The sequence below is a fragment of the Gasterosteus aculeatus genome, chromosome 11 (assembly GCF_964276395.1).
Source record: "Gasterosteus aculeatus chromosome 11, fGasAcu3.hap1.1, whole genome shotgun sequence".
NCBI classification, from domain to species: Eukaryota; Metazoa; Chordata; class Actinopteri; order Perciformes; family Gasterosteidae; genus Gasterosteus; species Gasterosteus aculeatus.
In genome coordinates this window covers 13,137,271-13,157,964 of record NC_135699.1, presented here as the reverse complement: position 1 = coordinate 13,157,964, position 20,694 = coordinate 13,137,271, and the positions used below count along the sequence as shown (strand labels likewise).

Here is a 20,694-nt window from a genome sequence, read left to right as displayed (position 1 = left end):
TAATTCATGTCTCTATGGGAAAGATTCACAATCAATATATTAAAGCAGTCCTACCATCTTGCACCCTTAAATAACAACGTCTGACGTAAATGTGACTTTATTATGAGCAGTTTTGTTCAGATGCAGAAAAGTTATACTAACCACTTTGAATGCACCATCTACTCAAATCACTTGGCCACCTGCATCATTGATATGAAAGCAGTGTATTGAACGGCAGAGGCTTGAACAAATGGTAATCTGGTTCAGTGCAGAACTGTAAAGGTCGGTCTGGATATTAATTTAATCTAAAATTTCTACTGATGTGATAAACAAATGGTATTCTCAATACTCTGCGTGGTTACATGGATTCAAATAAATGGCTTAGTCGGACTGAAATCTAATTCAGTTTCATGTAAACTCCTTTGTCCGACTGTGCGGTCCGACTAACACCCCTGGATAACTCTATGCGATCCAGTTGATCGACTATTGCGGCATGTAACGGTGAATTGGATAAGGAACTGTACTTTGCGTCTTTGCATGCTTGAGATCCCGACCGTCTTCTCAGTTATCAAATCAGCCAATGGCGCCATTCGCTGTACTATTATGCGAAAATAGTGGGATGTAGCTTCACCTTGCTCTCCGATCTCCATCTTTCTCGTAATGTTGTTGGTTGGTGGTAGTGGTGAAGAGGTCAAGCGGAAATGGCTTTATCGCAACTAGTTGTAATGAAAACAGCGGCACCTATTGTATCGGATATGACATGCTTTCGGCCAATGATTCGATTTATTCACGGCCATGTATATTGGGACTTGCCCCCGAAAGATAGCATAGTCCGACTAAGCAAAGATTCGAATTATACCATGTAAACACACTGACTGTTCTGGTCCTGATCTGAGTTTACTTGAGGCCCGCGGGCCCCCTGACTGGCCCCTCTGCCCCCCACTACTTGAACTGGTGCGATGAGGCAATCCCCGCCATCCTGTTTAGAGACGATGTGACCGGCATGTAACGTTAAAGTTATCTGCTACTGTAGCAGAGCTGCAAGTTTAACAGAACGAGCAGAGAGAGCCTGTCGCGTGCGCGCGCACTCTCTTCGGAGCCAGGCGAAAGTGTAAACAAGACTTCACCATCTCCAAACTAAACGCTCTCTTGCTCTTTCCCTCGCACCTATAAATCAAAATAGTCATGGAAATGTGCCGAAAAGTATTGGTTAAAATGTGTATGAACCCTGAATATGGTGCTTCTTGTGTTCAATCTGTCATCCCTCCATGCCAGGGCTCCAGAAGGCACCCTGAAGTGAGAGGAAATTGCTGTTGCTGACTCCATCCCAAACACAATTCATCAACAAGTGCAAATCCAGCTCACTTACATATACTACTGATTTTGATTGCCATTATTCTGTATTATGGTTGTGCTTTAGTTTTGAGCCTACTGCTCATTTTCCCCTTGACCTAAAAAATGTTTACTGAACATGCTCACCTGGATAGGCATAAGAGCTGGCTAGTTGTTCTATTACTCGTGTTATTATAATTTCAATGTTTTTTTAAATAATTAATACATTTTATAAGCCTATTTATTTGACCTTTGTTAAGTGCTGCACATACTTATTAATATTAATATCAACAGGCCTACCTATAATTTATAATTTTTCACTCCCGTTTGCCAGTGTCAATCACCTCAACAAGTCAGATGTTTCTTACCTTGACAGCTTTGATGTTATTTTCATTTGAAAATAAATAAATGGAATATCTGTGATATTTCAAAATAAAACAAAGTGTCAAGACTCAATTACTACTTTTGCAAACCACTAGTAAATGTAAACAAATATGTGCCAGGAATCAAGTGTTGATATAGAAGTGGGGATATAGTAGTGGGGATGGCTGTGCCAGGCAAGTAATCTCTACTACACAATGAGGCCTGCTAGTGGTCATTTTGATCTGGGTCATACAATTCTTTATTGTATAGCTGACTCGGCCCCCCATCACAGTCCGGAACGATAATGTGGCCCCCAGAGAAAAAAGTTTGGTGACCCCTGCACTAGAGATATCCAACCTTTTAAGAAGGTTGATTCAGAATATGCTAGCTCCTACCTCTGCACTTTACAATCAATGCATCAAGCAACATGCTATATCAACCACCTGAAGCTTGGAGGGGGCACAACCCTTTGGACTCTATCCCATTCCCTAAAATCAGTGAAGACCTACCTGACAATCTTGGAGTTACGTTCTCGATGATGGAAGTGCAGGAGGCTATTAAAACTACTACAAAATGGCAAGTCACCAGAATTTTACAAAACATGCTTCGAACTAGTCTCCTCTGCTGACAAAAGTATATAATGAATCATTTACAAAGGGAAGGTTACCCCCAACGCTATCTGAAGCCACAATTTGTTTACTAAAGACCCCGTATGTGACAATTACAGGCCCATATCCCTTTTGAACGTTGACCAGAAAATCTTAGCCAAGGTTTTATCTATACGTCTTCAGAAAGTTCTACCATCTCTGATCAGAGAAACACGCTCCATGGCAGGACGAAGCTCCTCATTCAATACTAGGCGGCTGCTTAACATAGTCGGCTCCCCAAATCACCCCTGAGGCAATATTATCTTCAGATGCAGAAAAAGACTTTGACATAGTTCAGTGAAAGTACCTAAACTATATTTTAGAAAGGTTTGAGTTTAACCCAGACTATAGCCTGTATCGAGTTGCTATATAATTCTCCGACTGCCTCCATTCTCACCCCTTCTATTCGGTTTGATTATTGAACCTCTATGGCTCCGGCTATTACGTCCAGGCTATTACTTTATGCGGATGACCTCTTGCTGTATGTGTCTAATCCTGTCTCATCCCTTTCGGTCGTCAAAGACATTCTACGTGAATTTGGAAAATATTGTGGCTATAAATTAAACTTTCATAAAAGTGAGCTTCTCCCCATAAATCAGCCAAGGCACTACCAAAATCTATTTTTCCATTTAAGGTGACCATTGAAGGATTTAGATACCTCGGGGTGGTCGTCACACCATCAATTAACAATCTCTTTGGCAAAAAGTTGTCTTGTTGACAACTGTAAATCCGATGACCCGCTGGTCTACTCTGCCCGTCCCCAATTGGCCGCATCAACCTCATAAAAATGGTAAATCCGTTTCAACATATTCCAAACTATAAGAAATAATTTTTTCACCAACTTGATCAGACCATCTCTACATCCCTATGAGCTAATAAAACTGCCTCGCATTAAGAAAGCAATCTTACAACTTCCTAAAAAGTTAGGTGGATTAAGATTGCCTAATTTCATCCAATACTATTGGGCCTGCAACATTGAAAAACTGCGTTGCTGGCTGGATGATGGGCCAAGGAACAGCCCTCTGTGGGCCCAAATGGAACGATCCTCTTCCAAGGTCTCCCTTCAATCCCCCATCGCCATTCAAAAATGAAACTTTCAAAAACGTCGTAAAAAAGGTCCCAGAAATGAGCATTGACAAAAAAAAGGAAATTTAATATATTCATATTAAACATGTTTTGTGAACTGAATCAGGATTAGCTTTTGCACATCTGACTGAAATACTGTTTCAGGCCAGATTTTTGTATAAATTACCACAACCTACAATCCGAGTCGGTGCCTACCCTCAATTGTTTTAAATACAAACTGCAGTGCATCGTCAATCCTGCACAGCAACTTTGTAGAATTTGGGGCGACTGCTGATGGGTGGAGAGCACGTGTTGTCCAATTGGAGGTTTTGATCCCAGGTGCTGCTAACCTGTGTCCTTTGGCAAGACACTTGACCAACATGGGTCCTGTAACTGGGACTCGTGTATGGTAGCTCCTTTCAGTGGGTGAATGAGCAACTGTTCGAATCGCTTGAAGTGATCGGAAGACTAGAAAAAGCGCCAAGTAGCACAGTCCATTAACTATACCTCAATGACTTATTCTCCTGGTAATGCAAAAGAGCAACCACAGTCTTGTAAAATGAAAGATCAGTCTGCATGTGCAGAACCTCCCAGTTTAGGTTGGTGCTGTAGCAGATGGATCTTGACACCACCATGACACTGAGAAATTCAGACTGCTCACATGACTGGCTTTCTATTGTGTGTGTGTATATATATATATATATATATACACACACACACACATATATATATTTTTTATAGAAATAGCTTGCCTCTTGAAGTACTGCAGGAGTGCAAAGGATAGATTTTTTAAAACAAAGTTTATTTCTTTTGTGTGTTGCAGAAAGTCAAATACAATTAAAATTGTTTGAATTTGTCATTTGGATCTGAAAAGGAAATTTCCCCATTGGATTTTAAATTTGTTACAGCAAGAGTAAACTGGCGGCTGCTGTCCAGTTTCCATCCAGTGCTGCCAGCTATGACTTTAGAAGGGCAGTGTTTTTACCAGCATCAAAGTCTGTTAAAAAAAAAAAGATATTGAAATTATATATCTATCTCTCTCACACACCATTTTGAAATAAAGATCCTTTGCGCATTTACCTTCTAGATCCGTTCCACCTGACAGCGGTCTGCTAGTCATCAAAAGTGTGAACCGTCACCTCGTCTGGATGTGACCGAAGACCCTTTTCATCTAGGACAAAAGTAAGTTTGACTCAGCTCTTTGCAAAGCAAAAGCGCTTAATCATCAGAACCAGAATTTAAGGCAAGTGAGCCTAGTGAGATTCCGACTCACCAACTTCGTCTTTCATGACACTTCTCCACTGGCTTCCATACCGTGAAGGTCCAGTGACTTCACGAACAGCATGAAGCTCCTCTGCAGGCATTTGCTGCTTGGCAGGAAAGATGATCATTGGACCCACTCTTGCATCCTGTCCCCACACTAGAGACAAGGATCACAAGTCCAAAACCATGTGTAAAGGCGGATGGCACAACACATTTAGGCGACTGAAGAAATCATGAAGACTTCTGTGAGAAACCAAACCTGCATTGGTCCTCTTACGCCAAGACAGATCAGGTTCTTCTGGCGTTGCAAAGCCACGAGGACCAAACTTTCCAGGACTGCTGGGCTGATTGTGACTTTGACAAGCCCCACATAATTTGTCATTACCATCAGCTGACCTCCATCTGAAAACAAAATTCAGACCTCATTAACACTTCGATTTGAGTTATGTCATTTTGGACTGGATCTCACTTGCCTGTCGTTTACAAAAGAGCACGCTTTATTTGGTGCGTCTGCACTATTCTTTGCAGCAGCAGTCAGGTGACATGTGATGTAGAGCTGTTAGAGGGGACAAGAGTGTAAATCCCTACATGTGTAGTAATTACTTAAGCCACCTCAAGTAGAGCCTCACCTGTCCCTGGTCCTCATTATAAAACTTGAAAGCATCAATGGTCAAGTGGAGCTTGTCATCCTCGATCCTGGAAAAGAAGTGGGACCTAGAACCTGGAAGCTCAGAGTCAACCAAGCACCTGTGAAGGATAATAGAATGAGAGGAGAGCTGGTAGTGAACAATCATCCAAGCAATGCCAAAATAAAGTTGCACGCTTGAACCAAACTAACAGAATTCAGCTTTGAAATGTCAAACCAGCTAACCTGGATTCATCAAGTTATAGTTTGTAGTCTTCACTCTGACGCAAACATAACTGGATTTCGATTTCAATTTCTTAAGACATCTCACAATAAGAACTGTGTGCAAACCAATATGTAAACACAGGTTTTCTAGGTTCCCGTTTGAGTCACCATAAAGTGCTTACCCGTTGTCAATAAAGACGTATCTGGGATCAGAGTTCATTTCGGGTTCCAGTGTTGCCACACAGCTGCTGACAAACACTCGGAGCGCCATGTGATGTCCAACTCTGACTGAGGCTTCGATGGCGATGGGCTCACCGATGTAAAACACATTAGAGCTTCTTTCATGGAGCCAGTCATCTGCAAAGAAATCACAAATCAATAGAGGCTCAAATAAGTCAACAAGTGAGCAATGAACCAAACCTACTGGTCATAATTCTCAAGTCAAACTGCAAAGTTCCCACAGCAGTTTGGGTCGACGTGAAGGGGATCCAGGTGGGAGAGAGTGAAGAGCTGGACAAACTGTACTTCCTGAGAGGCAGAACAAGTATCGTTTTAACTTTAGTGAGACTGTCTCAAGAGAAGAGCTCTGGAAGACAGACCTTTCATAATGACACTCGATTGGAATTACAGCCTCGTCCAGTCGAACAACCCCGTCTGGAGAGGCTACAGGAGAGTAGATGAGCAGGTTTGTGTAGCCCAGAGTGTCTTCAGTCATCTGTGGATAGACAGGGGGTTAAAAACTGTTGCATGGTCAAATAAATATACAATTAAACCAAATTAATTACCCATCGTTTAGTGCCGCAGTTCACGAGTGAAACATGTATCCTAAACTCATCTTCAGAAGACATTCTAGCGAAACAGTTATCATCGTACTCCACTCCAAGGCGCAATTCATCACCACGAACAGGAAATCCAACTCCAAACAGGTCAGCTTTGATGATTATCTCCAACGAGTCTGGATAGCAGGTCACTGAGACGGTGTTCACCTGCTCTTGTTCCTCGGCCGGAGCCTTTTGCTGGGGATCGAGTTGGGAGTTCCCTGGGACCAGTGGTCCTTTAAATAAAGCATGTCGTGTGTAATCTTTGGGAGGAAAAGCCAAAGACGATCTGAAGCAGAGACCAAACAGGAGGTTGAGCCAAAAACACGAGGTCTTCATTTCACAAAACCTGGTGAACTAGCACAGACTACTTCCTGTCAGACCCACTAGGCAGCACACAGGTTTCATTAAAGCATATTTTACTTTATATTCTCACAGCCCAGCAATTCACACCTGAGACTGATCAGCATGTGATTGGTTTCACACCTCCTTGGAATCAAGGCCAAAGTTTGATCAAGTCTGTGGGGATTCAACCATAAATAAAAGGTTTGTATCATTGCTTGATTCTTTGGAATTTCAGAAAAGTGCTACAGTTCACTACAGTGCAAACTAAATTAAAACAGAAATGCATTTGAAACATTAAGAATTAAAATATAAATAAAAGTACGTGTTTCAGGAAGCATGTTGAAGCACATAGCGGCTCCAGCATTAAACCTTGTGGAACATCGCATGTAATTTTCTTCAGATCTGATGTGTAATTACTCACAGATCAACAGTGTTTTCGGTCTTTTAAGTATGTTTCAAACCAGTCAAATGGTGTGCCAGAGAGTCTCACCAAGTGGCTTAGTCTGTCCAGTAGTATGTCATTGTCGACTGTATCAAATGCCACGCGGAGATCCAGTAATCCTAAAACCAAAATTCTGCCAAAGTCTGTGTTAAGAGGTAGTTTAGCTTGTGAAATAACACCTTTTCATCTATTTTACTTGTAAAGGGCAGGTCTGATATTGGCCTTTGGTTTTTCATCGTTGCGATGTCTAAAATAGCCTTCTTTAAAAGTGGTATAATAGCAGTTTTTAAGGCTTGCTGGAAGACACCTGAGAGAAGAATTGTTACAATTATACAAGTATTTAGGGTTAAAGTGGGAGTTCTCGATTGGGCCTTGAATTGGTTCATAGTTTCTCAAGCGTGATGGAGAACTACAGAAGCCTCCAGGTAACTGAAAATGGCTAAATGCATCCACTATGGCCACTTGTTGGTGTGTCAGTTCTCGGCTACTCCAGAAACAGACGTGCAGAGAACTCGCTGTATGCTAACATCAAGGATTCATTCAAGGCTAACAAAAAAACTATTATTAGTTTCAGATAATTATGCTACATTCCACTTCTGCTAAAAGATTCTATAAACTGCAACACACTGTATCCTTAATTGCATTTACCGTTTGAAAGCTCGCCAAAATGTCTGGTAATGACTGTCATGTCGAGATATCTTAAAATTCTCATTTGTTTTTGCAGGCATCCATTGAATCTTGTGTGACCCCCTCATTAATTCAAGTTCTACTGGAAATAAATGCATTCTGAACAAATCATTTAAGAGGGGTACTCTGCCTCAGTGTTTTGAATGTCTATGGTTTATATACATACGGTCTGTGTAGTTGCTCTTCAATGCCGTGAATGAGTTATGATCATTGTCTTTCCCTGTAAAAGGCATTCTAATATTTGTGATGACAGCCTCTTCAAATATTATTCTGATCAAGTTTTAACTGTTATAGAAATTGAACTTTCCAAGAAAAGGAATGCAAATGATTTATGCATGGTCATTGTTCACTAATTTAAAATGTTATAAAAGTTATTTTAGTAAAAACGTTCTTTTATTTATATTTTAATTCTTAATGTTTCAAATGCATTTCTGTTTTAATTTAGTTTGCACTGTAGTGAACTGTAGCACTTTTCTGAAATTCCAAAGAATCAAGCAATGATACAAACCTTTTATTTATGGTTGAATCCCCACAGACTTGATCAAACTTTGGCCTTGATTCCAAGGAGGTGTGAAACCAATCACATGCTGATCAGTCTCAGGTGTGAATTGCTGGGCTGTGAGAATATAAAGTAAAATATGCTTTAATGAAACCTGTGTGCTGCCTAGTGGGTCTGACAGGAAGTAGTCTGTGCTAGTTCACCGGGTTTTGTGAAATGAAGACCTTGTGTTTTTGGCTCAACCTCCTGTTTGGTCTCTGCTTCAGATCGTCTTTAGCTTTTCCTCCCAAAGATTACACACGACATGCTTCATTTAAAGGACCTCTGGTCACAGGGAGCTCCCAACTCGCTCCCCAGGAAAAGGCTCCGGCTGAGGAACGAGCACAGGTGAACACTGTCTCAGTGACCTGCCATCCAGACTCATTGGAGATATTCATCAAAGCTGACCTGTTTGGAGTTGGCTTTCCTGTTTGTGGTGATGAATTGCGCCTTGGAGTGGAGTACGATGATTACTGTTTCGCTAGAATGTCTTCAGAGGATGAGTTCAGGATACATGTTTCACTCGTGGACTGCGGCACTAAACGATGGGTAATGATTCCTTTTTAAAAAATGTTTTTTGATTGTTTCATTTATTTCACATGTACGTGGTTTTTAAAAAAAAAACTTGGTTTTTTTTAACACCCTTTCTATCCAGATGACTGAAGACACTCTGGCCTACACAAACCTGCTCATCTACTCTCCTGTGGTGTCTCCAGACGGGGTTGTTCGCATGGACGAGGCTGTAATTCCAATCGAGTGTCATTATGAAAGGTCTGTCTTCCAGAGCTCATCTCTTGAGACGCTGTCTCACTAAAGTTAAAACAATACTTGTTCTGCCTCTCAGGAAATACAGTTTGTCCAGCTCCTCACTCTCTCCCACCTGGATCCCCTTCACGTCGACCCAAACTGCTGTGGGAACTTTGCAGTTTGACTTGAGAATTATGACAAGTAGGTTTGGTTCATTTCTCATGTGTTGACTTATTTGAGCCTCTATTGATTTGTAATTTCTTTGCAGATGACTGGCTCCATGAAAGAAGCTCTAATGTGTTTTACATCGGTGAGCCCATCGCCATCGAAGCCTCAGTCAGAGTTGGACATCACATGGCGCTGCAAGTGTTTGTCAGCAGCTGTGTGGCGACGCTGGATCCCGACATGAACTCTGATCCCAGATACGTCTTTATTGAAAATGGGTAAGCACTTTATGGTGAATCAAACGGGAACCTCGAAAACCTGTGTTTACATTGTTGTTTTTGTTTTTTTACAGTTCAGTAATTCTACATTGTGTTTAGCCTTTTCCTGGTTGTAGAAGCTGTGCAGTCTGAAATGTAATGTTTGTTTGATCAGTTTGGTTTTAAGACCAAAAGTTTAGGTTAGATAGTTTGGGTTTGTCTAGTCTTCTCAGAAAGGAAGCAATCATTAGGGTGGGTTCTGGTCTTTGTTCAACCCAATTTCATTTTGGCATTGCTTGGATGATTGTTCACTACCAGCTCTCCTCTCATTCTATTCCCCTTCACAGGTGCTTGGTTGACTCTGAGCTTCCAGGTTCTAGGTCTCAATTCTTTTCCAGGATCGAGGATGACAAGCTCCACTTGACCATTGATGCTTTCAAGTTTTATAATGAGGACCAGGGACAGGTGAGGCTCTACTTGAGGTGGGTTAAGTATTACTACACATGTAGGTATTTACACTCTTGTCCCCTCTAACAGCTCTACATCACATGTCACCTGACTGCTGCTGCAAAGAATAGTGCAGAAGCGCCAAATAAAGCGTGCTCTTTTGTAAACGACAGGCAAGTGAGCTCCAGTCCAAAATTACTCTATAACACACATTGAGAGTAAATGAGGAGGCCTGAATGTTTGCTTCTCAGATGGAGGTCAGCTGATGGTAATGACTATTTATGTGGGGCTTGTCAAAGTCACAATCAGCCCAGCAGTCCTGGCAAGTTTGGTCCTCGTGGGTTTGCACTGCCAGAAGAACTTGATCTGTCCTGGAGCAAGAGGACTAATGCGGGTTCGGTTTCTCTCTGCAGTCTTCATGATGCCTTCAGTCACCTAAATGTGTTGTGCCATCAGCCTTTACACATGGTTTTGGACTTGTGATCCTTGTTTTCAGTGTGGGGACAGGATGCAAGAGTGGGTCCAATGATTATCTTTCCTGCCAACCAGCAAATACCTGCAGAGGAGCTTCCTGCTGTACGTGAAGTCATACGACCTTCACGGTATGGAAGCCAGTGGAGAAGTGTCCTAAAAGTTGGTGAGTTGACCTACAAATCGGCTGATCAATCATTCGAGGATGGGTTTTAATTGAAGTCCTGTGGTGTTCAAGCATTTTCTGCATTGCAAATAAAGCTGTGAGGGACACTATACTTCTGTCCTAGATGGAAAGGGTCCTGGTTCACATTCTACATCAGACGAGGTGACTGTTCAGACTGAAGATGTCAGAAGTGGATCTGATCTAGAAGGTAAATATGCAAAGTCCTCTTAAATAAATGGCATTGTTGCTGCAACAGACTTCTTACAGATGGCAATGCTGGTAAAAACTCCTTTCTAGAAAAGTCTTCAGCTGAGGGCGACGTGAAGTCAAAGGCACCAGCGCTGGATGGAAACGGCACAGCAGCCCTCGATGTCATCCCCACTGCTCCGTTTACTGTGGCTGTGACACAATCACATGCAATGGAAAATGTCCTTTCAGATGCTAATGACCGTGGAATATAATGTATTAAAATTGTTTGGTATTTTACCTGCGACACAAAAGGAATGAAATCTTGTTCAATTTACCAGTGTATCTATAGTGGGTTGGGATTTACCAGTTATCCGGTTAAATCCTTTTACAGTATGTGCCAACAAGAAATTTCTTCTGTACAGTTTGGACCCAGTGTTTGTACTCTCACCAACTTGAAGCCCCGAATAACTGCACTCAAGATGGAGATGGGATTTTTAAAACTACTATTTGCATAGTATGCATGCAGTTGGCTTAAAATATAGTTGGTAATTTAACTGCCTCATTACTTAACTGGACATTACTTTTGAATGGCAGTTTCAGTGTAGTGTGCACAGCAGAGGCTTAATAAGCAGGTTGGTGTTTTCGTGCAGAAATGCAACTCTGTATTCAGTTCGTATACTGTATGACTTTGGAATTGTGTAAACCGTATACTGATTGACACACAGAATAAGGGTATGGTAAAACTCTGGTTCAAACTCTGCATTTATGGGTTACTAATGACTCGTTTAGACTTGAGGTGACATTAAATCGTATGATCTGGTTTTCAGAAATATTATTGAAGCATTGTGAAATAAAGCCAGGTGGCATCAAGAAATGTATTCTTACTGCCATTTACCAATAAAACTTTCAAAAGTTTGTAAAGTCCCAGAAACGAGTGACAAGCATTTGTTAATATATTCATGTTTTGTGAACTATTACATTTTGAACATCTGATCATTAACTGAAACATAAAGGCAAAGTACATTAGAATGATACTTGAGATTCCTGTCCTGCAGTAAAGATGGCCACATTGCGCTCACTCTGAAGACCAATATTTTTGCATTTACCAATGAAACTTTCAAAAGCTCCCAGAAATGAGCGTTGACAAAAACATTACAAAACAAATTGGTTAATGTATTTATTTATATTCATGTTTTGTGAACTGAATATCAGTATTAGTTTTTGCACATGTGATCATTGACTGAAACATAAAGCTGAAGTACATTAGTATGATACTTTAGCTCTCATAGAGGTATTGGACCATTCTATAAAGCCTACACAAGCAGCACCAGACAGTTGCTGGAAAGTCAATTAACAGCTACTGGCTCTGCTGCATCACTGGCTCATTGTGGGCCAATCACAGGCTTGTATCTCAGTGTGACTGCAGCTTCCACTCCCACTTCAGTTAATGAGTAATTGGCTTCAGCTGTTGTCTCCATGTGATTTGATTGGTTTGAGATAGAAAGTATTTGAGGCTGAGCATTTGAACCTTTTGCAGCCTTTTTTAAAACACACCACTGCTTCTGTTTAACCATCGACCCACTTGCTGCACTGATTAAGTCGAGCAGGAGGCTTTGTGGCGTAATGAGAACCAGCACAATGGTGATCGTGGTTCACTCAGCCTCTCTGGTGCTGCTGATAACTTTTTCCTTTGGCGTGGCGGGTGCCATTAGAACTTTGAAAGATGGACCTATGATAGACGCTGAGGGAAGAGAATATAAATCTGCCAATTTCCCAACTGATGCAGGATACCCCAGGTCGCCACAACGCAACGATGGACCCACTGTCCGTGTGCAATGCACAGCTGCCTCCATGATCATTGTGGTGAAGGCTGATATCTACAAAAATGGATTCCTTGTGTCTGCAGAAGAGCTTTCTTTAGGAGAGTCGGAGCATTCACAGAGTACTCAGTGCCGAGCTGTTGCTGCTGGTGACTCTGAATATATCATTGAAGCAGAACTGCAAGACTGTGGCTCCAAATTAACCGTAAGTCGTTGGTGACTGCTGGACATGTCGGTGGTAAAAGTCTGCACCTTTTGCAGTAAGTTCCATGATTTCTTTGTGTCTAGGTCTCTAATGACTCTGTGATTTACTCCAACGAGCTGATAATCTCAGCAGCTGCCGGTTCCCATGGCATTACCAGAAGGGCGCGTGCCGTCGTTCCCGTGTCTTGTCACTATAAGAGGTGAGATTTGCATCAATGTTCTGCAGAGAAGCTGCTCTGTGACGTGATGAGGTCAGACGTTTGCTTTTCTTTCACAGGACACACCTTGCGAGCAGCACTGATCATCAGCAGCAGCAGCAGCTGCCCCCCTCCCTTCTTGAAAAGCTTTCCCCTGCTGCGTTCTCTCTCAAGCTGATGACCGGTAAGTGAATGCAACCTGTTTGTTTTTGCCGAGTGTGCATGCAGCGACCTCCGTCTACCTGCAGGCGACTGGACGGGTGAGGTGTTCCCTGAGGCTTTGTACATCGGAGATCTCCTGCACCTGGAGGCGTCTTACACTGGTCCTGACTCCGGACAGAGACGGCTCTTCATCGACAGCTGCGTCGCCACTTTGTCACGTGACGCCACGTCGGATCCCAGCTACTACATCGTTGAAAACCATGGGTGAGTGGCTCTGTAGGCCTCACGGTGTGAAACCTGGAAGACTTTGATCAAGACGTTGTTTTTTGTCAGGTGCCTTGTTGATGCAACAGCGGAAGAATCAAACGCACGATTCTTACCCAGAAGGAGGGCTTCTTCACTGCAACTGCAGCTCAATACTTTCCTTTTCCACGATGATTCAAGAAACTCGGTGAGCCACTTTCATAAATGTGGTGATTCAAACGTGTTTGGAAATGCTCCGAGGTTGTTAGGTGACATTGATCTCTTGTTCTTTAAAGATATTCATCACTTGCCAGTTGAAGGTAACTTCTGTAATGCAGATGAGCAGCTCCATCAACAAGGCCTGCAACTTTGTATATCCAAGGTGATTTTCCTTTTGTGTATGCAAGTTCTACTCAGTTGGCCAAATGATATTGGAATATCTTTAACATTAATGTTAACTTATTATGGTGTCCCCATGACCTTTTTTAAAACTAAATGCTTTAGTCTGTGTCTTAACCTTAATCATTCTGTTAGATACCTTTTTGGTCTAGTGAAGCCTGAACAGTTTCTATCCAAATGACTAATCTTTTCCCTAACGATTATGCAACTCGTAACTCCAGGTGTTTTGATTTCAGATATAATGTATAACTTGTGTGTGAATAAATTTCTCCAGATGGGTAAACGTTGATGGCAGTGACGTGTGTCAATGTTGTGGCAGTATCTGTTCCCAAAACTCTCCGGATTATTCCACTAATCTGAGAAGTCAAGGATCTGACGGTATGTTACATTGTAGATTACCTTAACTACTATAGCTGTGCAAAAGTCTCAACAAAATGCCTTAATCACTGTTTTTCAGTTTCAGATATCATGGCTTCAGGAACTGTAACACTTGGCCCTTTGCTGGTTTTCCCCAGGAAGTAGAACCATCAATGTCGACTATGTTCTTTGTATTGTGATTAAAATCAAACTTCTTAGTTTTAGTGTTCTTTTTGAAAACTCATTTGGTGGGGTGCTACAAGAAATCCTTTTACTTGGGACAGAGGACACAGGCACAGCACCTACAAGCTCCTGCAATGAAAATATTTATTTGATGAATAACCAGGTTCTGCACACTCAAAGTTCCATACCTCTACTTTCAATGTAGAGATGAGAATTATAAGTATTTCACTATAATCTCTTGTTTGAATATTGATGAAACGTTTACATTTATGCATTCTTGTGATTGAGCAGGAAGGGAATCTAGTTATGAATTTCAACTGTTCAAAAATGTTTTCAAATATATGAATCATTTTGAGGTTATGTAAAATAAACCCCTGCTCTAAAACATTAAAGGTTAATCATACATTGTGAAAGACTGTTTAGACATTTAAAATATTCTGGGTCTAAATTGACAACATACTGCGACTATCTAATGCGAACAGTGTTTAAAGCACTGACCTTTCTTGCTGATTGACTTCATTCTGGCGCAAGGCCTTCCAGAGAGGAATTTCAACACATCAGACCGCTCATATAAGCGTTACAAATATAACATTTTCTTCATGTGGAGCTCCTTTTTAAAGCATTTAGAGCTCTCAAACGGCAGCCACTTGTACTACTTTGGGGTAATTTCACTCAGACAATTCGCTTCAAGCTGACTGAAGTTAACCACCCTGCATCTCCCTTAACTACAAAAGGATGTGTCCTCACCACTGCAGTCCCTCAAGGGTCCTCTTCTCTCTGCACAACTGCCTCATCTGTCATCCCCTCACGTGGCTTCTTCTCCTAAAGCTATGCCAATGACACCCAATTAATCTCATATTTCCTCCCCTTCTGAGACTAGCAGAATGAATGTGCCTGTCTGACATCTCTGGATGTGCACTCACACCACTTGAAAATTAACCTTGACAAGACTGGACTGCATCTCCTTTCACTGTTTACCACTACATCCTATTCCTACGGTGGCCCTGAAGCGCAAAATAAGGAACGCACAACAGCAAATAGGATAACACAACATTAACTTCTTACGGAAAGGGTAGGGCGTTATAGCCGGAAGCAGAGGACGGACCCTCCTGATTGGACAGACGGACTGTCTTTTAACCCTCTTAATCCGAAGCCTTTCGCCGGCGACGGAAAGTGACATGGAGGATTCAAATTACCGTGACTCCTTTAACTATTTGCACAATCCGATTGTGAAATCTGAGAAATGCCGCTTCCTAGATATTATGGCAATCAATAAATCAGTGGCGGGACTGAGAGCCTGTGATGAGGGTGGAAGTGACGCAGCAGGAGAGATGGCAATATTTTACGAGTGTCTTAAAAGGGTCCTACTAGTGTTTTACCATTGTTTTACCGGTATTTTGTTGTTCAATTATATTTAGAAGTAAAAAAAGTAAATAAAAGGGGGAGGGGGGACGAGGAATTGTATGTGTGGCTGGAGTGCGTGACACTTGAGAGCCCTGTATCATTTCCAGATAAAAGACAGACAGTTCGACTGTCCAATCAGAAGGGCCCATCCTCTGCTTTCTGCTATAAGGCGCTACCCTTTCCGTAAGAAGTTAATGTCGTTGTGTTTTGCACTTCAGGGCCACCGTATATTCCCTCCCCTGCACGGCCTGTCACACCTTTAACTTTGCCTGACTGCCAACATGTTGGATGTTGTGCAATCTTTAACCAACTCTATCTCCACCACAACAACCTCCTTGACCCTCACCAGTCAGGCTTCAAGGCCATTCCAGAGACTGCTCTCCTCGCTGTCTCAGAGCAACTCCACACTGCTAGAGCCGCCTCTCTCTCCTCTGTCCTCATCCTTCTGGACCTTTCTGCTGCATTTGACACAGTAAACCACCAGATCCTTATTTCCTCCCTTCAGGAACTTGGTGGCTCAGGCTCTGCGCTCTCCCTTCTCTCGTCCTACCTTGACGGCCGCACCTACCGGGTAACCTGGTGAAGATCTGTGTCGGAACCTTGTCCTCTTACTACTGGAGTTCCTCAGGCTTCCGTCCTGGGTCCTCTCCGCTTTGCGCTCTACACCAACTCTCTCGGCGCAGTCATTCGCTCGCCTGGCTTCTCCTACCACAGCTTTGCCAATGACACCCAACTAATTCTCTCCTTCCCTCACTCGGACACCCAGGTGGCGGCACTGATCTCTGCCTTTCTGACTGACATCTCTCAGTGGATGTCCACTCACCATCTGAAAATCAATCCCTACAAGATTGAACTACTTCTTTCTGGGAAAGTATTCTGACCCAGGACTGGACGGTTAACTTTGGCATCTGTGTTAATGCTCACTTTGACTTCTAGGAACCTCAGTGTCACACTTGACTCCCAACATCACTGCGACAACACGATCCTGTAGATACACGCTCTACATCAGCAGAATACGTCCTCTTACTGAGAAGGCAGCCCAGGTACTGATCCAGGCTCTGGTCATCTCCCGTCTGGACTACTGGAACTCTCTCCTGGCAGGTTTCCCGCTCCCGCCATTCGAAATCTGATGCCCATCCAGAATGCAGCAGCTCGTCTGGTCAACCTTACACTAATCACTGGCTACCCGCATCCAGTTCAAAACATTGGTCATCACGTACCATGCTGTGGATGGATCGGGTCCAGCTTACATCCAGGACATGGTTAAACCCTACATCCCGACCTGCACTCTCCATGCACGCTCTGCATCTGCCAAACTGCTTGTTCCCTCACTGAGCAAAAGACTCCTAGATCACGACTGCTGTCTTTGCTCCTAAATGGTGGAACGAGCTCTCTGAAGACCCCAGGAGAGCAGAGAGCCTTCAACTTCCGCCGCAAACTAAAGACACCTCTTCAGACGCTACCTTGACTAAAAGACTAACAAGATGTAGCACTTAAATTGTACTTATCTATAGCAAATTGGATTATTTGATGAAAGGGTTTCCTGCTCTTCGGAGTTTGTATCCCTACGGTTGAAGGCAGTCATTGGAAGTTGCTTTGGATAAAAGTCTCAGCTAAATGACATGCAATGTTCCAGTACTCATGCTGCAGATCACCAAAATACAGCCGCACTACTAAATGGTAGGAGCTTTCCAATGACACCAGGAGCAAATACAGCTTTGTCGTAAACCATCAATAGTCTGCTTTTCCTCAGCTAGTACAGAAGTTATTATAAGGTACTTGATATAGGCTACAATATCCATTAAAAACAAAAAAGTTCCTTTGTGTTGCAAATAAGTAGCAGCACACTAAACACTAGAATTCCATTTTAAGGAAACATCTGTTTAATTCATTTTTGTATCTCAAAGCACATTTCCGGTTTCATTTGACATTTGTGTCACATCCACAGTAAACTGAGCATTTGGGATGACATCCTCGAGGGCTGCCGTCCTGATTTCATCCAGCGCTGCTGCCGCCTTTGACTTTACGTCGTCCTCAGGGGAAGACTTTTCTAGAAGGACAGCGTTTATACCAGCATCACCATCTGTTAGAAGTCAGGTTCAATAATGGAGTTGCAGTTTGCAAGGCTTCAAATAACTACATTTTGCCATCCCAGTGAAAAAAAAAAAAAAACACTCACCAATGTTGTCTTTTCTTACACTTCTCCACTGGCTTCCATACCGTGAGGGTCCAATGACTTGATCAAGAACAGCAGGAAGCTCCTCTGCAGGTATTCGCCCACTTTTCTGCTTTGCTGGCAAAATAATCATCGGTCCCACTCTTGCGTCCTGTTGCCACACTGAACACATGGAGTAGAAAGCAAATTATATATATATATATATATATATATATATATATATATATATATATATATATATATATATATATATATATATATAAACTACTATAAACACTACTCATAAGTTTCTGAAAAGAGTCATGAAAACTGCTATTAGAAACCAAACCTGCATTGGCCCTCGGTTCTTTTCTCCAAAGAAGATCAGGTTCTTCTGGCGTTGCAAACCCACGAGGACCAAACTTACCAGGACTGCTGGGCTGATTGGGACTTTGACAATTCCCACATAAATAGTCATTACCATCAGCTGACCTCCATCTGAAACAAACATTGAGACCTCCTCATTTACCCTCAATACGCGTTAGTCATTTTGGACTAGAGCTCACTTGCCTGTCTTTTACAAAAGAGCACGCTTTATTTGGAGAGTCTGCATCATTCTTTGCAGCAGCAGTCAGGTGACATGTGATGTAGAGCTGTTAGAGGGGACAAGAGTGTAAATACCTACATGTGTAGTAATTACTTAACCCACCTCAAGTAGAGCCTCACCTGTCCCTGGTCCTCATTATAAAACTTGAAAGCATCAATGGTCAAGTGGAGCTTGTCATCCTCAATCCTGGTAAAGAAGTGAGACCTAGAACCTGGAAGCTCAGAGTCAACCAAGCACCTGTGAAGGGAGGAGAACAGAATGAGAGGAGAGCTGGTAGTGACCAATCATCCAATCCCGTTTGAGTCACCATAAAGTGCTTACCCATTTTCAATAAAGATGTATCTGGGATCAGAGTTAATTTCGGGTTCCAGCGTCGCCACACAGCTGCTGACAAACACTTGCAGCGCCATGTGATGTCCAACTCTGACTGAGGCTTCGATGGCGATGGGCTCACCAATGTAAAACACATTAGAGCTTCTTTCATGGAGCCAGTCATCTGCAAAGAAATTACAAATCAATAGAGGCTCAAATAAGTCAACAAGTGAGCAATGAACCAAACCTACTGGTCATAATTCTCAAGTCAAACTGCAAAGTTCCCACAGCAGTTTGGGTCGACGTAAAGGGGATCCAGGTGGGAGAGAGTGAAGAGCTGGACAAACTGTACTTCCTGAGAGGGAGAACAAGTATCGTTTTAACTTTAGTGAGACAGTGTCTCAAGAGATGAGCTCTGGAAGACAGACCTTTCATAATGACACTCGATTGGAATTACAGCCCCGTCCATGCGAACAACCCCGTCTGGAGACGCCACAGGAGAGTAGATGAGCAGGTTTGTGTAGGCCAGAGTGTCTTCAGTCATCTGTGGATAGACAGGGCGATAAAGGGAAATGAGGATTTTTGGTTAATTTTGTAAACACTGCTCTTGGGACTACAAAAGAAAGATTTGCCTTACAGAAATTGTATTAATATGCACATCCAAAATATCAATATACCAATAAAATGAATGAGATATTACCCAATGTTTAGTGCCGCAGTCCACGAGTGAAGCATGTATCCTGAACTCATCTTCTGAAGACATTCTAGCGAAACAGTAATCATCGTTCTCCACTCCAAGGCGCAATTCATCACCACGAACAGGAAAGCCAACTCCAAACAGGTCAGCTTTAATGATTAACTCCAATGAGTCGGGATAGCAAGTCACTGAGACAGTGTTCACCTGCTCTCGTTCCTCGGCCGGAGCCTTTTGCTGGGGACCGAGTTGGGAGCTCCCTGTGACCAGAGGTCCTTTAAATGAAGCATGTCGTGTGTAATCTTTGGGAGGAAAAGCTAAAGACGATCTGAAGCAGAGACCAACCAGGAGGTTAAGCCAAAAACACGAGGTCTTCATGTCACACACAAAAAAAACCCCAGCAAACCTCAAGCGAATACCAACTGTCCTCCTGTCAGACCCACTAGGCAGCACACAAGTCTTAACAGTGACGCATGTTTGACTTTATATTCACACCAGCAGTCTAACAGACAGCAATGCACACCTGAGACTAATCATCCACTAATCACTCTGTAATTGGTTTTCCGCCCTCGGGGAATCAAGACCAAAATTAATGTGTTCAAAAAACTCCAAAAACAAATATACCAAACTATGTCAAAAAAGTCATCATATAATTTTTTATCTTTTTTAAAGTCAACATAAACTCAAGAGTAAAATCCTACAAATTCCATATAATGGTGATAGACAGAAAAAGTCTAAATTAATGATTGAATTATTAATTCAATCATTAATTAATTATGAATGATTGAGTATGTCAAAAAGTGAGTACAATCCTAGTATATTATGATTAAAAAAAAACATACAAATTAATTACATACTATGCCCATAACATTCATAAAAAAGTGCATATTGGAAAAAAAGTGGAGTACATTGATAAAGATCACATTATTGTATGTTGAGAGTGTTATTGAAAAAAAGTCACAGCATAGTGTGTCAAAAAAGCATTAGTAATGTGTATAGTAAAACAAGGTATAGTATACTGTCAATATTAATCGCAGTATCATATGTTAAAAATAAAAACATGAGTATAAGGGTTCATTAGAAACCTTATACTTGCGGGTCTTACTCTGATATCCTCTTTCTGCTTTGAAGTGAAGGACAATACACACAGCGGTGGGTGTTGACAAAGTCTCACAATAGACGAGCA

General features: G+C 42.1%; 4 protein-coding genes across 7 annotated transcripts; 2 read left to right on the top strand and 2 right to left on the bottom strand.

Moving 5' to 3' along the window:
* Window positions 1-4,167: 4,167 nt before the first annotated feature.
* LOC144384537 (zona pellucida sperm-binding protein 3-like) lies at window positions 4,168-6,718 on the bottom strand. Of its 2 annotated transcripts, none has more exons than XM_078083879.1 (10): window positions 6,285-6,718; window positions 6,099-6,214; window positions 5,924-6,027; window positions 5,682-5,856; window positions 5,279-5,396; window positions 5,123-5,205; window positions 4,909-5,051; window positions 4,660-4,806; window positions 4,467-4,557; window positions 4,168-4,383 (listed from the first exon to the last, which is right to left on the bottom strand). In XM_078083879.1, exons 1-9 carry the CDS (start codon window positions 6,654-6,656, stop codon window positions 4,499-4,501), a joined length of 1,317 nt encoding a protein of 438 aa, XP_077940005.1. In that variant the 5' UTR covers window positions 6,657-6,718; the 3' UTR covers window positions 4,168-4,383; window positions 4,467-4,498. The 2 variants fall into 2 exon arrangements, 1 of the variants encoding a protein (XP_077940005.1); XR_013451327.1 differs by having other exon boundaries at window positions 4,335-4,383; window positions 4,701-4,806.
* A 1,641-nt stretch (window positions 6,719-8,359) lies between these two features.
* LOC120828286 (zona pellucida sperm-binding protein 3) lies at window positions 8,360-11,105 on the top strand. The gene is made up of 10 exons (XM_040191779.2): window positions 8,360-8,878; window positions 8,985-9,100; window positions 9,174-9,277; window positions 9,345-9,519; window positions 9,846-9,963; window positions 10,036-10,118; window positions 10,197-10,339; window positions 10,442-10,582; window positions 10,707-10,790; window positions 10,880-11,105. Exons 1-10 carry the CDS (start codon window positions 8,507-8,509, stop codon window positions 11,041-11,043), a joined length of 1,500 nt encoding a protein of 499 aa, XP_040047713.2. The 5' UTR covers window positions 8,360-8,506; the 3' UTR covers window positions 11,044-11,105.
* A 1,143-nt stretch (window positions 11,106-12,248) lies between these two features.
* On the top strand, window positions 12,249-14,371 carry LOC120828289 (zona pellucida sperm-binding protein 3). Of its 2 annotated transcripts, none has more exons than XM_040191785.2 (8): window positions 12,249-12,796; window positions 12,880-12,995; window positions 13,073-13,176; window positions 13,241-13,418; window positions 13,488-13,605; window positions 13,694-13,779; window positions 14,071-14,174; window positions 14,254-14,371. In XM_040191785.2, the coding sequence occupies exons 1-8, from the start codon at window positions 12,395-12,397 to the stop codon at window positions 14,316-14,318; spliced, it is 1,173 nt and encodes a 390-aa protein (XP_040047719.2). In that variant the 5' UTR covers window positions 12,249-12,394; the 3' UTR covers window positions 14,319-14,371. The 2 variants fall into 2 exon arrangements, with proteins under 2 accessions (XP_040047719.2, XP_040047720.2); XM_040191786.2 differs by having other exon boundaries at window positions 12,269-12,796; window positions 14,260-14,371.
* Window positions 14,372-17,600: 3,229 nt separating this feature from the next.
* LOC120828157 (zona pellucida sperm-binding protein 3-like) lies at window positions 17,601-19,970 on the bottom strand. 2 transcript variants are annotated; one of them, XM_078083876.1, is made up of 9 exons: window positions 19,515-19,970; window positions 19,243-19,358; window positions 19,066-19,169; window positions 18,824-18,998; window positions 18,622-18,739; window positions 18,466-18,548; window positions 18,245-18,393; window positions 17,920-18,078; window positions 17,601-17,823 (listed from the first exon to the last, which is right to left on the bottom strand). In XM_078083876.1, the coding sequence occupies exons 1-9, from the start codon at window positions 19,884-19,886 to the stop codon at window positions 17,642-17,644; spliced, it is 1,458 nt and encodes a 485-aa protein (XP_077940002.1). In that variant the 5' UTR covers window positions 19,887-19,970; the 3' UTR covers window positions 17,601-17,641. The 2 variants fall into 2 exon arrangements, with proteins under 2 accessions (XP_077940002.1, XP_077940003.1); XM_078083877.1 differs by having other exon boundaries at window positions 17,601-17,790; window positions 19,515-19,967.
* Between the last annotated feature and the right edge of the window lie 724 nt (window positions 19,971-20,694).